Source organism: Canis lupus, chromosome 12 (genome assembly GCF_011100685.1).
Source record: "Canis lupus familiaris isolate Mischka breed German Shepherd chromosome 12, alternate assembly UU_Cfam_GSD_1.0, whole genome shotgun sequence".
Taxonomy (NCBI): domain Eukaryota; kingdom Metazoa; phylum Chordata; class Mammalia; order Carnivora; family Canidae; genus Canis; species Canis lupus.
The window spans coordinates 66897647-66915032 of record NC_049233.1 but is presented as its reverse complement, the minus strand read 5'-3'; the positions used below and the strand labels follow the sequence as shown (position 1 = coordinate 66915032).

The following is a 17386-nucleotide window of genomic DNA, read 5'->3' as shown; positions in this document are numbered from 1 at the left end:
TTCCTTTCTACTTATTCTTTTCTCCACGTGCTAATGAATGCCTGGGAATATGTTCTAAGTGCTAATATAATGATATTGATGCTTTTAATGATTTAAAACATTTTAATTTCTTAGAATATTTTAATTATTTAAAAGAAGGTGCAGTACAGAAGAGAGTTAACACAACAGGCCTGCCTGCTATCCTCAGAAACACCTGCTTATATGGCTGGCCCTTAGCTGGCATCTGGGAACTCGTGTTCCCACCATTCCCAGACGGATAAGAGTGGATCACCATGCCTAAGCTGTCTGTAGAAACAATATGGTTTTACTGAACATCCTCTTTCCTTATGGGAGTAAGGAATTTTGGTATGTGCCAAGCAGAAGCTGCCCAGGGGCCCGGCCTCCAATAAAAAACCATGGCACTGGGTATCTAATCATCTCCTCTGATTGGCAACATTTCACACATGCTGTGAAAACAAGTTGTCAGGGGAATTAAGCATGTTCTGTGTGACCCCATTAGGAGAGGACTCTGAAAGCTTCACCTATTTCCTCTGGACTGTGCCACATGTGCCTTTTCCTGTGATAATTTTGCCTTGTATCCTCTGAACTTAATAAATCACAGCCATGGGTACGACAATATGCTGAGTGCTTTGAGTTTTCCTACTACATCATTGAGCTGGGGAATGGTCTTGGGAACCACTGTCACAGGTACCCTAAAATTCAAACTATAACGAAAAGATGATTTCTAAGACATACACACTACAGTTGATTGTTTTTTGCTCTTTGCTTTTTTTTTTTTTTGTAAACAATTCTAGTTAGCTGAAAATAAAATGATGGGGATATATAATATCAGTTCCTTAAAAGACAGATAAAACATGGTCCTTGACCTGAAGAAGCTCACAAAGTATCAATAAAGAAAGATTTGTAACCAAATAACTATCATACAATGATAAATATTATTTTCACAGAAGTATTAGTATTTGTAGAAAAAAGTTCCTGTTCCTATTTAATGCTGAATAGAATTTACTGCAAAAAATTTTACTTTACAGAAATATTTTGTGTAATGTTTACTCCATGAAGAGATAAAGATTCTGTGGATTCCATCTCAAGATAGATAACCAGAGGAAATCTTGTGCCCAGCAGGAATGTTCATTCCATAATCACATGAATGTCTTATCTCCCCAAACAAATTCATCCATCTTTCAGGTACTGCAAACTGCTCATATTTAGAATATTTTTATCTATAAGAACAAAATGCTTAGCTTGATTTCAGTTTTTAAACACCGTACGTACTTTTCATCTGGCCGCAAAATGCTACAGTAAGAATCGGGGCGGTTTACAAAGAAACCTGTTTTCTTCACCACACTTTCCGCAATCACATTCAGTCGATCAAGAACATTACACAGCTTGCTGACGGGAGGAGAAAGAATGAGAACAGTGAGAAGAGCACAAATTTAATACATATTTACCTTCACATATGAAGCAAATAAAGGCCCTAGTAAGCATATTCAGGGATTTTTAAAAATCTCTGGTTTGTATCCAACAGGAACGTTGTAATAATGAGTTTCTATAGTATAATGTGTACTCAATAACTAGCAAGATTTGGTGCAAAGAGACATTAAGGCCTGTATCAACCCTTGGCAAGCCCCAATCTTGGCACACTGCATCCCCTGGAGAGCCTTCCACTACTGAAAAGTCACGTCAGCCAAATCAATATGCATTCATAAGAGGACTGTGAGGAAAGCATGATGCACAGTGTGGGTGGCAGGGGAAGAAAACAATGGAAAATAAATATAAACGGCACCCACCTGTAATCAGGCTGATTCTCTAGGAAAATGTGTGCCTATGTGTGTGTGAGTGTGTGCATGGGTATCTAACTACATGAAATGATTCAGAAAAAAAGTGCAATGAGCTAAAGTACAAAACAATAAAGTATCATTAAAAAAAATTAACAAGACCTCAAAATAAACCTACTGTTTATATGATGCCTAGGAGATGAGTAAAAGGGGAATTTGAAGTTAATGAGAGAAAGTTCCTTGGATGAGATGTTTTGAGTCAGATCTAAGATGGGTGCAGGAGAGGGGGGGAAGTGCCCCAGGGAGGTGGGGGTTGAGCTATAGGCATAAAAGGTCAGCAGTGGGACCCTGGCTGCTACACTAGGGGCTGAGCATGCAGTTTCATTTTTCAGGAACAGAATGGCCCCAGAATAAAGAAAATGTTATTACGTTCTGAAACCAGCCAGGTGTTGGGGCTCTAATACTACGCTAAGGAGTCTGGACTTACTATGAACACTCAGGAATTACTGCAGGTTCGTTCACAAGTGAGACTGTCTGAACGTGGTATCTGAGAAAGTGATTAAACAGGAGGATGGGATGAAACAGGGAAAGGTGAAGCCAATGCCTGGAAGGGAAAGTCTCAGAGCGGCGATGTCCTGAAATGACTAGCTACTTCAAAGAGAATGTGCAAGTGGTCTAAGTCGTGGGCAAAAAAAAAAAAAAGAGTTTGGTCAAATAATGTAAGCACTCAAATTGTACATCAGCAGCAAAAAAGTCCCTCAGCAGGTTCATGGAGGAAATTAAAAGAGAGCATTCACTTTACTGTAGAGAGCAGCTTCCTGCTATTTCACATCACAAGAGAAGGAAAATACCAGAACCAAACATGAGTATCTACTCACCTTTTGGTGTACTTGGCCATATCCCAAGGAATGTAAATAATGGTGTGTTCAGGAGGCAAAAACTGGTTGAGGTACGTCACAGCAGCTACAAGTTCTTCACTCAGAATTCTCTCATGCTTTCTTTTCTCTCGTTCCTTTATCAAAAATGAAAGATTTTCAGGGTTCTAATTACCTTAAATCAGAGGAACAGACTTTTATTTTATTTATTTATTTATTTATTTATTTATTTATTTATTTATTTATTTATTAAGGTTGAGGAACAGACTTTTAACATGTTTACTTTCCAGTGATGGCAAGAAGCCTAAGTCTTAAATATCCTGAAATAAAACCTAAAATAAAAATAATATAAATGCAAAGAAATAAATACTTCGTTGAATTAAACTCAACAGATAATTAGCTTCGAAAATTCAAGGAGATGAGATTTTTTTTTTTTTTTTAAACAACTTCCTGCAGCCCCAGGAGGACTGGTTCACCCTCCTGGACCTGGTCTACACATTCCATAATCTGCTTTGGCAGGGGAGAACTCAAGGAACAGAAGAAGGGAAATTCCCAACTCCAGCGAGCTAAGAACCAGATGGAAATCAACTGGGTCTGGATGGATAATCCTTAAACTGGCTGAAAGTGCTTCTGTAGCCTACCTGTGTTTTTAAATTTGACTCTCCTAACACACCCTGTGAGGCAACCAAGGCAGGCACTTCCCCCTGCCCCTTTTATACTGTGGTTACACCCTGTGAGGCAACCAAGGCAGGCACTTCCCCCTGCCCCTTTTATATTGTGGTTGAATATGGTTGAGAGGTGTTCATGGGACCAAATCTTACCTTCTCCCTCCCTGCCCACTGTACCTCCTTACATATTACATGCCTCTCACTCGAGAGAGGCTAACGCACTGCTGTACAGCTCTGGGGCTGGCATGCTGGCAGCAGCCTGCTAGCCACATAGCCGTGGGCAAGGCTCTCATCTTTCCTAGGCCTCTCTTTCTTCATCTATAACATGGGGTAACAACAGTATCTTCCTTACAGCAATAATGTGAGGTTTAAAAGAGACAAAGCATGATAATCTCTTATCAGAGCATCTGGCACATGGGGACTATTCATAAAACTTAACTACTTTTATTGTTGTCCTGTTCAGGACTTCACTTAGAAACAAAAACAATTCAGTGATAGTAACACTGACATGGTGTGGAGGCACTATTGCTGGCATCAAAATGGGTCTCTGCTGTTTTCAATCATGGTGATTAGTTATCAGTTGTCATGAACGTAATTAGATAACCACAGTGGAAACAAAAAGGGTATCTATTTTGCACAGCTGAATGAATCAAACAGAGGAATTAGGAAAGATTAAGAACAGTGTTAAATCAGTTTAGGATGAACATGTATTTAGCTTTTACATCTAAGAAGATTAAATTATGTATCTGGAATTTTTCTCAAAAGCACTTTAAATCAACTAGGGAAACAAAACCTTTTTGAAATTCCCTGATCAAATCTGACATTTCATGAGATGGGGAGGAAAGGTTATCTCATCAACCTTTGATTGTGTCTGCATAAAGAATCTGCTTTGTGCACTGCTGACCATCACGGATTAGTGTACTGGGTTGTTTAGGCAACGTCCTTAGGGTCACAGACCCTTATTACAACCAAATGAAAAAATCACATTTACAAGTGGTCTTGTATATCATCTCAAGGGTTCGGACACTCTCCCCATGGCCATCCATGGCTAAAAATCTCTAGCTACAGTTATGCTTGAATCCAGGTTGACTTCCTAATCGTTCCCCGGTAACAGCATGGAAGGTGTGTAGATGACTGCAAAATGTCAACCAGCACCTCCAGCTTCCGTAACTCGGGAGGGTGAGGAGGGAGGTGGTTCACAACACACGGTAAAAGAGAAAAGAAATCAAGAAAAGTATTTCACTTTAGTGACTTCATATGGAGGCAGAATAAAGAGTGAATATCCCTCAGTATCACTCCACAGACACAAATGCATTCTTTGACTCTAATCACAAATTAACAGTTTTCCCAAGTGAACTGAATAAATAACTTTTGTTCCTATGAATAACTAAGGAGAAAAACAACTTTTTTCTGTTCCACAAAACAGCAACTTAATCTCTAAACTATTTTCTAGTTAATATCTAGTTATTGCCAGGATTTTTACGACAATGGAATGATAAACAAGTACAATTTTGAAGCCCACTGACTAGCTTTTAAATATTAAAAAATTAAATGTACATTTAGGAAACCTGGGCAAGAACACTTTACAATCACATGTATTGGTTATCATTTTTTTGAATCTCTGTGCTCAATGCAGAATTATTTCAAACATCATGACCGAATCTCCATTTAGCCATAGCTTTTACAACAGTATTCATGTTTGTAAAACATGAATAAGAGTCAATGTTCCCTATTTCAGTGAATGGCATCACCATCCATACACCTGTGCAACCAGAAACCTAGGAGTCAAGCCTGACCTCTCCCCTTCCCTTATCTCACATCCAGTCAATCGCCAAGTCTCCAGCCTCAACATACTTCTCTCCAGCTCTGTCTACCACACCACTGTGGTTTGGGCCAGGGTCACCCCTTTCTTAGGCAATTTGAATAGCCTCCTAGTGGTCTTCCAGCACTCTTTAACCTTGTGCCAATCCATATGGTCTCTTTGTTGAGGTCAGGATAGTCATTTTAAAATGTAAATCTGCTCAAAATTCTCTCAATCATGCAAACCCTTTGATGGTTTTCCATGATGCTCTCAGGATAAACACCAGACCCATTGACACTACAAGGCTGTGTGGTCTGACCATAACTATCTCTTCAGCCTCAGCCCACAATAGTACCCTCATCATCTCTGAGGGCCAGAGAGCAGTACCCCTACCATAAGGCCTTTCCTTCCTCAAACATACCATATGCCCTCCTGTCCCAGGGCCTTGATACCTGCTATTCTGAATTGAATACTATTCTCTTCTTGGCCTGGTCAATCAATGCCTCTTCCTTCAGTCTGCATGGACTCATCATCTCCTCAGGGAGATGAGATCATTCTCTCCCATTATAAGCTCTCATGGCCCCATTTACCCTGTCTTGGTACTCTGCCATACTTCACCATCCCCTCCATTAGACTGTTAGCTCTGTGAAGGCATGAACTATTTCTATGACTGCCTTGGCACAAAGGAAACCTTCAAGAATACTTGTTAAAAATGGGAATCCCTGGGTGGCTCAGTGGTTTAGCACCTGCCTTCAGCCCAGGGCGTGATCCTGGAGTCCTGGGATCAAGTCCCACATCAGGCTCCCTACACAGAGCCTGCTTCTCCCTCTACCTGTATCTCTGCCTCTCTCTCTGTCTCTCATGCATAAATAAATAAAATCTTTTTTAAAAAAAATACTTGTTAAAAATGAACTAAAAGGACACAGGATTCCTTGTTGTTTTTTTTTTTGTTTTTGATGTAATTGAGTTATATTTATTAACCAATCTCTCAGAACAATCTCAGACACTACTAATTTATTGGTCACTGCTACAACCACAACATATCAACACCCTTGTTTTTCATGCTTTCAGGGTTTTCTTGTCTGTGGACTGAAATTCTTTCAATGCACATGGATGCAACAGATACAAATACAATTTATTATCTAGTCTCCTGCTCTCCATCCTAGGCTGTTGACCCAAGGGCCCACTCATATACACATGATATGCTGACCACATAGTGTACTCTCACCAGGAAACACAGAACTATAAGGCCATGCCACTACTTTGTCCACCTGGTTCTTAAACCACGGCAGTACTCCAATTTCCGAATCCAGCCCCTAGAACTTATTACTACATATTAACCTTCCTAAGAGATCTCTGGATGGTCAAGGGGATGGGCTGTATCAAGGCTAGGCTGTGTGTGGTTCTGTGATTTCCATGCTTCCATCTCTAAGCTGTCCTGGAAACTTAGGCAGAATTTCACTCATTTCCACTTCACCCATGGAAATCACTTCCTTCCCTGGGAAACATACTGCTGCTTCTCTCAGGTACCCAGGGAAGAGGCCACACAGAATCTAAGGCCAAAGGACAATAGCTTAGGCAGTCAGGCACAGTGCCCTAACACAACACAGAAAGTCTATAAACTTCTCCTCTGAGAACTTCAATTATATTATATTATTATATTATATTATATTATATTATATTATATTATATTATATTATATTATATATACACAAAACCAAAAAAATATAGAGAGAGACAAAAACAAAAACAAAAAACATCTCTTCTGAGGAGAGGTAAAGCAAACTTGTAAACCCCTTTGTGCTGAGGAAGAAATTTTCCAGTGCAACTGAGTTTTATAACCAAACTGAGCACATCATACCTTCACTAAATTCAAGATGATGATGGGGGAGCCAAACCTTTGAAGCATCTGGTCAAAGTGAAGGGCGGCCACATGTGCAAATGGATCGGCCTGATCCACTAAGGGGGATAAAAAGGATGAATAAATACCAGAATGAAAAATATAAAGCACAAATAAAAGAAGTATACGGTTTGGTTTCTTTTTTTTTTTTTTAATGTTTAAAGAAATGCAATTCAACTAATCTAGCAGTTTCACTTCCCAAATACCTGTTGAGCTTATCCAGATACTGATTCTTCACATATTATTGAATTTGACTGATTCTTACATTTCTTTTTTTTTTATTTTTTTAATTTAAAAATTTTTTTTAATTTTTAAAATTTTTTTGATTCTTACATTTCTGAAGTAAAATACAATTTACTAGCAGCCAAAATTAAAGAAAAATTATAAAGTTATTGAATAAAATAACAGAAGTCCTTCTTATAGATTATCTACCTTCCAGTTCTAAAACTTTGTTGGAATCTATGATTTTATGGACTTCTGTGACAACAGTTCATCATCTCAAAGTGTGGGTAAAGAAGAGTTACTATTAAAAAGATTGCTCCACGTACATGTAATAGGTGGTTTAGGCATCATAGTTGAAATGTCCTGAGACCAGTATAAAGGAACAGATCCTCTAACTTGTACATATGAAGAATAACTTCCTGCAGTAAAAGACATCACAGAAGCATCACAGAGTATTTGCTCAGTCTCCACTTCATTTGCAACATCACCCTGAAAAGAAAGGTGACATTAAAGATACCTTATATTCTTAGAACTTTTCAGTGAAAAAAATTTCTAAGTATACAATGAAATTATAATCCCCATTCTTTAGGACATTATAAAAGAGGTAAATGTTGATCAATATTCAATGTGCACATTAGAAAAGGAAAACCATTAAAATGCAACAATGAAGGCAATTAAAAATAGCTGAGAATAGACTAGGAAAAAATCGAATTAAATAGCTAATAATACAAGTAGCAGACAGAGAACAGCTTGAGTGATATAAATGGCAGAGAGGGAGAGAAAAGGAAAACAATTACATGAAATTATACAGGAGGTTAGGAAGACCAGCAGAATATAAAACTTCAATTCTGAAGACCGGGGAGGAATGAAAGGACAAAAGAGCAAGATTCAAATAATGCCTGATGGACAGAAGGGAAAAAGGTTTTGAGTTAGCTTTACTCATAAAAGTATAGAAGGATACGACAAAGAATAATTTTGGAGGCATTGATAACATGTCTGTTTGATTATTCTCGAAATATTTGAAAATTGTAACAGCAAAATTGCGATTTTTCTTAGAGCACTAGTTATAACTATTTGCATTGTGGATATAATTTTAAGCACAATGTTGCTATTTTAACACAGGATTAAACCCAATGTCTCACTCAATCTGTCTACTCAGTCGTACATCTGCGTAAGACTCAAGCTGTCTACTGCAAATAGAGATGAAATACTTCGAGGGGATAACAGGACTGATGGCATGATAGAATTTGTTGTGGTTATTTTCTAGGAGTGAGCATATTAGGAGACTGCCTGGAGCCAAACCAAAGCAGAGGCGAGGGGGCAAAGGGTTTCCATGCCTTGCTATACTCTGTCTTCTCATCAAGGATGCTCTACCAATGACTGCTCCCCTCCACTTATTCCTCTGATGGAGGTGTTCTGCTATTTTAGTCACTACACTAAATATGCACTACATTTTTTTCTGTATATTACAGAAATGGCTCATCCTCCAAAACATGAGACATGTTTCCTAACTCCCCAAGGCAATGCATAACTTGCTCTAAGATAGTCAATTTTTCAGAACATCTGTATACTAGTCACATTTCTGACAAGCCTCAGATAGTCCGGAGCATTAATTATTCTCTTGATCATGTCCCGAAGTAAGAAATGCCACTTTCTAGAATTCCACTTTGCTTCCTCTGTTGGCAAAGCTGATGTGAAAGGTTAAGATGTCAGCAGCTCTGCTGCTTCTCCACCTTACCTCACAATTTGCACCTCTCTTGAGAAAGCGGGTCCCGGCAAACTTACTGGATCTTCTAGCTATTAGAGTCACATAGACTGGTCGTCCGTAGATCAACAGCTCTTAGAAATCAAGTTAAAGCTGTTTGAGCACTCACACCAAACGGTCACACCACACCAAGAGAATCATTAGACCCTAAATATACATTTAAATATATCTTGTCCAGGGGCACCTGAGTGGCTCAGTGGTTGAGTGTCTGCCTTCAGCTTGGATCCCGGGGTCCTGGGATCAAGTCCTGCATCAGACTCCCCTGTGGGGAGCCTGCTTCTCCCTCTGCCTATGTCTCTGCCTCTCTCTCTCTCTAGGTCTCTCATCAATAAATAAATAAAAATTTTAATAGATAGAGATAAATAAAATCTTGTCCAGAAGGTTAAAGAACACCAAAAAGCTCCATTCAAGAAGGGAGCAGCATTGGGTCTGTTCTTCCAAACTAGGTAGGTAGTAAAGCAAAAAGAGGCCTCCCGAGGGAGTGGTTTCCACGAATTTCAGAGGAAATGGTAAAAAGGTGTAGGGTTAATGGCCAAGGGAAGAACTGGTCTCTCACCACCAACTAAAGGATATAGACAGGTACAACGAATTCTTCCTTAGTCTTCAGAGATCAGACACCTCTCATAGAGAGTATATGTCACTTAACAGGGGATTAATCATGAAACAATATATAATAGGTAGGGAATGCAGTAAGCATAATACTGTAAGAGTTGCCCAAATTTGTCACCCAACAGCAAGAACTAAACACTGTGAATTGTGTAGTTGATATGCAGCTTTGATTATGTCACCTTATTTAGCTTTCTGAGCCTCAGTTCATCTTCTGTAAAATGGTATAAGAACTAGTAAAGTAACTTTATGCAGTGGTTGGCAGGACTAGGTTACATAATGTGTGTAAACCAGGGTCTGTCCTATGGTAAATGCTGAATAAATAGCAATTTTTTTTTTATCATCATAAAGACTTCTGGAATCCATTAAGTGCTTGGTAACTAAGAAACGAGATTCATCATCTAATCTAATGAGCTTTAAAACTATAATCCATGGTTATGGATTTAAATAACCATTGTTATTTGCTATTTAAATAAACACAAACAAAAACATTTACTGTGCATAATACCTGCCTGGCCCTGAATTAGCTCTTGGTGATACAAAACAGTGTAGAACTACCTCTTAGAAAATGCCTTTAGAAACTGTAGCACATTCTTTTTTGGTGTCCTTGGTGGTGAAAACCTTGTGTTCTTTCCAGGTAGATTTCACTTTTGGAAACAGAAAAGTGAAATTCAGGGCTGAATCTCATTATTCAGTGAATAAACCAGGCAGATAATACTACTCACTGCTTGGAAATGATTATAAAGTAATGAGCCTGACTTGCAAGTATAGCACATAAATCTCACTCATCCTCATTTCAAACTTCCTCTGTGCCTTCATCTAGCATCTCTTCTCCCTCATTTGCCATAAAGAAAGCGCCACCAGCCCTCTTTAGGACGAACCTCTCCAGGTATAACCCTTGATGCCACTCCTCCTAAATGTTCTGGTACAAGAAAAAAATATTACTAATCACATTCACCCACTTAATGATCGCAAAATAACCACTTCTTTAAAGTTTTCACCATAGGTATTAAAAAAACCTAAGGTAAGAAAGAACATCAACTGGAAAACTAGCTGGGTGTACAAACGTCCTTTTCATCTCAAAAAGGGACAGGAAAAACCTAAATACCACTCCTCGAAAGTATACAGTGTGTCTCTCAAAGCCTCATAGCATAAGAACACTTTCTGGAAAGGTTTCAACTATAGCTAGAAATTAAATAAAAGGGGAAAAAAAGTATTGATAAAATTGAACTCAAAATCAGCTTAACCCAAGGTTCAACCTATATCTACTTAATCTGTTATATCCCTTTCCAATCCAGGATTTTATTATATTATGCCTGAACCACGGCAATTTCCTAACTCATGTCGCCTACTCAAGTCTCATTTTATCTAATCCAGCCTGAAAATAGCTGTCAACTCAACCTTCCTAAGAATTCCCCTCTATGTTACCCTCTTGAAAAACACTTTCAAAAGTTCAGGCACCAAACCCAAAATACTTACTTAGTCTGACCAGCAAAGCAATTTGGTGACTAGCAATCTGACTCCCTGCAACCCACTACATTGTACCTCCCAAGGATTTTATATGCAACCCCCATGAACTTTTCTACCCCTACACTTGTGGTGCTTTCTCCTCCTATGAGCTTGCTCCCTGCTTCCTTTTAAAGTCCTACTTTTGTTTAAAGTGAAGGCAACCCTCACTTTTCCTACAAGCCTGCCCCATCCTCCCCACCTGTCAGTGATTCTGCTCCTCCTCTCAGGTATGAATGATATTTATTGCCTATATTACTTACTCTGCACATAGTATTTTCTTCCCTGCTGTTTATCTCTCCATGTACATAACAGATCTGTTCAAATGGTCTGCATTACTCTTTATATTTCCACTACCTGATATCATGAGTAAGTTTTCCTGCTAGGTGCACAGAATGATAATTATAATCTGATAATTCATATACAGTCTGCTACAGATTGATACACCATAAGTTTAATATTATCTTAGTTTTTTTAAAAAAGGATACTTGACTGCCCACAGAACCCATGAATAATATACAACAGCCAGTCACGATGCACAGTATTTTTAATTATATCCAGAAGTTCACCATTCCACACATACTTCATATAAGGCTCACTACAGATCCCAAATACACCTGAAAAATAAAAGTCGGTGTCAGACATACAAGGAAATTGGTCTACACTCAACTCATTTTTAAGTTCTTAATTTTTTGTTTTTAACTTCAAAATAAAATGCCTGATTAATAGCACTGCCATTTTCAGTGGCTGGAATTCATATCATCACCCAGAACACCGTGTTGATTCAGTACAAAGTGAAAGAATGAACACATTTTTTCCGATGTGTGAAAGTTTTTAACCTAAGAGAAAAGAAAATAATAGGGAAATTAAGGACACATGGACAAACACATGATGAAGGCCAAAGATTCCAGAGTACAGTGGCTGGAAGCACTGCTCTGGGGTCAGAGTGCCTGGATCCAAACACTGGCTCTGCCTCTCATCAGCAGGGTGACAGAGGTAACCAAGAGTGTTACTACCTCAGTGCCCACTTTCTCATCTGTACCTGCATCATGTGGTTGCTGTAAAGATGGTAACGTTGGTAATGCGCATCAAGTGCTTCAAGCAAGCTTGGTGCCTTATGGATACTTCCGTAAGTGGTAGTTATTAGCATATCAGGCTTCTTCTAGATGAAGTACTTAATTTCACCAAACGTGATTCAGCATATTCAGATACATTGATTAAGCATCAATGAGTTTTACTAAACTTATATAAAGTGCAAAATGAGAAATAAGTATGATTATGGCTTAAAAGACTGTAACAGTGGGATGCCTGGGTGGCCCAATTGGTTGTGTGTCCAATTCTTGATTTCAGCTCAGGTCATGATCTGAGGGTCATGGGATCAAGCCCTGTCCTGGGCTCTATGCTCAGTGGGAAGGTTGCTTGAGGATTTTTGTCCCTTCCCCCATCAAATAAATAAACCTTTTTTAAAAAAAGACTAACAGTTCTGGATAGCAGGCTATTTTTCTTCTCAAAACATGGTATGGTAAGAGTGTTCATATACTGCAACAAATACACTTGGTTTGATGATAAAACCTAAACTTTCCCTACCCTTTCAATGCTTTACACAGAGCATGAATTATACACACAGGAACTAGAGTCCCATCTTTGGCACTTATCAGACTCTGTGACCTCTGGCAAGTTACTTTACATCCCTGAACCTCAATTTTCTGAACTGTAGAATGATGATACTACCTCAGAGACAAATTCAGATTAAATAATACATGCAAAGTGACTAATATACCACCTGACATAGTAGGGACTTTTAAAAAATGTATTATTTTCCTTTCTACCTACCCCTTTATCTTCTACTTCTACCCTCACTCTGTTTCCTATCAGTTTCCCCATGTGGTAGAAGAATAGTGCCCACCTCCCCCCCCCCCAAAGATGTGTATGTCCTAATCACCAGAACATGTGAATATGTTATGTTATATGGCAAGGAAGAATTAAAGTTGCAGATGGAATTAAGGCTGGTAATGACCTTGAGATGGGGAGAGTATTTTGAATCATCCAGATGGGCCCAATGTAATCATAGGGTCATTATTTATAAGTGAAAGAGGAAAACAGGAATATAAGTGTCAGCGTGATATAATGTAGGAAAAGCCTTGGCCAGCCGTTGCTAGTTTTGAACATGGAAGGGGCCCCAAGCCAGGAACTATGGGCAATCTCTAGAAGATGGAATGGCAAAAAAAAAAAAAAAAAAAAAAAGGATTTTCTGCAGTGTCCAAAAGGAGCAGAGCCCTGCCAACATCCTAATCTTAGTCTACTGAGAGACCTACTTTGGACTTCCAACTTCTGTAACAGTAAATTTGTAGTTTTAAGTCACTAAATCTGTGGTGATTTGTTTTAACAGCTATAAAAATCTAATACACACTGTTATTCATATCCATCACGTAGAATTGTTCCAGAGACAGTAAAAAATTAAGTAGCTTTTAGAGGCTTAATTCAGATTTCAGAACAAATATTCAAATTCATATTCAGGATGACATAGTAGTACTTTTAGTTTTTCTATTCCTAAGTGTGATATTTAGAAGAAATGATGCAAGCAAATATTCAGCCACACATTATCTTGACCTCCACCTGTCTCTATAGCATAGGTTACAATTTGGGAGCCTAAACCAGGGCAAATTTATGTGATCTTGACATTCTGAGGTGGAGAGCATGCGCTGAGTTTGGCCTTAGAAGGGATAGTCAATCTAATAGATTAAGGGCAATGGCAGGGATGGCATCCAGTTTAAGTAACTCTCTAAAGTCTTCTTAGAGTGACCAAGAACCTTTGGCAAAATGCTAATAGAGCATAGGCTCTTCTTGAGTGTCCTGCAAGGACAAACCTTCTGGAACTTTAGATTACATTCTAACTCTGCACCCACATCTTTATTATCACTATTATTAAAGTTGCACAGAGCAAAGTGCCCAAGACACTAATGACTTACTATGTTTCCATAATAAATCCAACTCAGCTAAACTGCTTTAAGTCTGAAATGATTCCTTTACAATATTCACTTTAGCAATGCCTCTGGCTTTAGCTCTCTAGACCAACCCAAAAATCTAGGGATAAAAGTACCAATCCTGCTTTGTGGTTGGTTTGTTTAGGATCTCGAGGGTGGCCCCCACATGTAGTCCTGCAGTGATCCCACAGTGGTCCTGACAGAACCAAGGCCTATGGGGACACCTGGGTCAAACTGGGACCAATCAAAATAAGAACAACCTCTGATCCACTGCATTGGTTCTTTGGCACACTGGCCATGTGATCTTAATCTCTATGTCTCAGTTTCCTACTTAATCTTTATTTCCTTAAAAGTGGCATCATACCTACTGAGCAGAGTTTTTATGAGAATTAGAGATATTGTAGTAAATGTCTACAACACAAGAGAGAACTCATGGTGAATTTTTTTCCAAAACTCTATGAAGGAATAAAAGGTGATGGTATGTATTCCCCAATATTAAAAAAAAAAAAATTCTCTGTTCAAACTTCATCAAAAGTCTAGATCTAAGTGTATTCTATTAAAAATACATGAAAATTTGCTAGGAAAATGTCAACATACAATTTTCTGGCTGGCCCACAAATGAAATCACATTGTGATTAATGATCTCTATAAAAATGAATTAGTCAAGTTTATATATCCAAAATAACCTCATGTAAGGACACAGAGCAATAAAGGACAGAGGAATATGAAGGAAACATGAGTTAATGAGATGCCATTTCACAGATGCTATATAACCTACATTAGATGTGCTGAAAACCACCTACCACTTCCACCTTGTGTAATTAATCCTTCATCTTCAAAGATGTCGAAACTCTCCTGGCGAGTCTGAGTTGTTTCTGACTTTAACATCTCCAGGGGCATTCGCAAGACAGTGAGATTATACTGAAGTGAGTGGGACAAATCATAGCTGTAACTGAGAACATAACTGAAACTTAGTAAGAATTATAAAAGCAAAACATATTTCAGTCTTGGCTCCCATATGGAATTAAAAACTGTGAATGACATTAGCACCTGTTCCATTACTTGAAAGTGATGCTATTCATTTTTTTTTTGAAAGTGATGCTATTCAAATAAGCACTGTAAAACACAGTAAACCATGAATTTAATTCGAAACTTAAATATCATTCCATCCTCAAAAAATTAAAAACAGAAATACTATATAATCTGGGAATTCCAATTCTGGGTATTTACTCAATGAAGATAAAAACACTAATTTGAAGAGATATATGCACCCCTATGTCTGTTGCAGTATTATCTACAATAGCCAAGATATAGATATGGAAGCAACATAAGTTTCCAGTGATAGATGAATGGATAAAGATGTGGTATATCTGCACAATGGAATATTACTCAGCCACACAAAAGAATGAGCTCTTGCCATTTGCAACAACATGGATGGATCTAGAGGGCATTACACTAAGTGACATAAGTCAAAAAGAGAATGACACATACAGTATCATTTCATTTATATGTGGAATCTAAAAAACAATACAAACAACCAAATAAACCAGAAACAGATTCATAAATACAGAGAACTGGTGGTTGCCAAGGGGAAAGAGGTAGGGGATCGGCAAAAACAGATAAAGGGGATTAAGGGGTACAAACTTCCAGTTATAAAAAAAAGTCACAGAGATGAAAAGTACAGCTAGGAAATATAGTCAATAATATCATAATAATGTTGTATGATGATAGATGGTAGTATACTTATCATGGTGAGCACTGAGTAATGTATAGAATTGTCAATTTACTATGTTGTACACCTAAAACTAATATAATATTGTATATCTACTATGTTTCAACTAAAAAAATTATTGCATGACTTAGGCATTTGCACAATTAGAAATATAAAATACATGTATCTATTGGCCCGTTTGCATGTCTTCTTTGGAGAAATGTCTGTTCATTTCTTCTGCCCATTTCTTGACTGGATTATTTATATTTTGGGTGTTGAATTTGAAAAAATGTTCCACATCACTCGGCATCAGGGACATACAAATCAAATCCACAATGAGATACCACCTCACACTAGTCTGAATGGCTAAAACTAAGAAGTCAGGAAACAACAAATGTTGGTGAGGATGCAAAGAAGGGGGAACCATCTTATACTGTTGGTAGGAATGCAAACTGGTATAAGCCACTCTGGAATACAGTATGGAGGTTCCTCAAGAAGCTGAAAACAGAGCTACACTATGACTCGACAATCACTATTTGGTATTTACCAAAGACACAAAACATGGTGATCCAAAGGGGCACCTACACAATGGAATATTACTCAGCCATCAAAAAAGATGAAATATTACCATTTACAATGATATGGATGGACTGGAGGTTATTATGCTAAGTGAAATAAGTCAATCAGAGACAGACAATTATCACATGATTTCACTCACATGTGGAATTTAAGAAACAAAACAGAGGATCATAGGGGAAGGGAGGGAAAAATAAAGTAAAATGAAATCAGAGAGGAGACAAATCATAAGAGATTTTTAACTATAGGAAACAAACAGGATTGCTGGAGGGGAGGAAGGTGAGAGCATGTGGTAACTGGGTGATGCAATGTGCACTGGGTGTTATATGCAATAGATGAATAACTGAATTCCACATTAGAAACTAATGATACATTATATGTTAACTAACTGAATTTAAATAAGTTTCAAAAAAGAGAAATATACAATACAATGTGAGTGATCAACATTCACTGATTTGCAATGTGCATTTTTTGCTTCACAATGAAATCAGTCTAACTTCATGGCCATGTACAAAGGGGTCACATTCTGATACATATCAGAATGGAGTTCTATAGATGTTACAACATCCATGCAATAGTGCGTGGTCTGTACTCTATGAACAAAAATATTTCTATTATTTATTAGTGGTAATATCATAACTGACTTCATAATAAAACAAGAATAAACAAATGATACAGCCATTACAATAAAAAAATGTTTTAGGAGAGTAATAGCCATCCAAACAGTCTTTGCAAATAAAATTTGGCCCTGAGGCCAAAAGAAACCCATTTTACAATCCTGATTTTTAAACAATTAATAATTTAAAAAATATCTATAGCCTGTACATTTTAGCACAGAATTTCAGAAGGTATCTAGAATTCTTTTGGTTTACACAAATGTACATTTTAGTAATATTTTCAGATGGCTACAATTTTGTCTAGAAACTCACATATTATTTCAATTATGATTTCTTCTTTAATTTATTCATACAATTTGATTGAAATTGATTTGTTTCAT

General features: G+C 37.7%; 1 protein-coding gene across 1 annotated transcript in view; it reads right to left on the bottom strand.

The window, feature by feature from the left end:
• FIG4 (FIG4 phosphoinositide 5-phosphatase) overlaps positions 1 to 17386 on the bottom strand; it is a 123403-nt gene that overhangs the window by 71396 nt on the left and 34621 nt on the right. Inside the window, exons 6-12 of the mRNA NM_001114625.1 lie at positions 14906 to 15054; positions 11607 to 11735; positions 8980 to 9080; positions 7568 to 7730; positions 6981 to 7078; positions 2654 to 2787; positions 1273 to 1389 (exon numbers count right to left, since the gene is read on the bottom strand). Coding sequence (NP_001108097.1) covers positions 1273 to 1389; positions 2654 to 2787; positions 6981 to 7078; positions 7568 to 7730; positions 8980 to 9080; positions 11607 to 11735; positions 14906 to 15054 — 891 coding nt within the window. The remainder of the gene's footprint in view (positions 1 to 1272; positions 1390 to 2653; positions 2788 to 6980; positions 7079 to 7567; positions 7731 to 8979; positions 9081 to 11606; positions 11736 to 14905; positions 15055 to 17386) is intronic.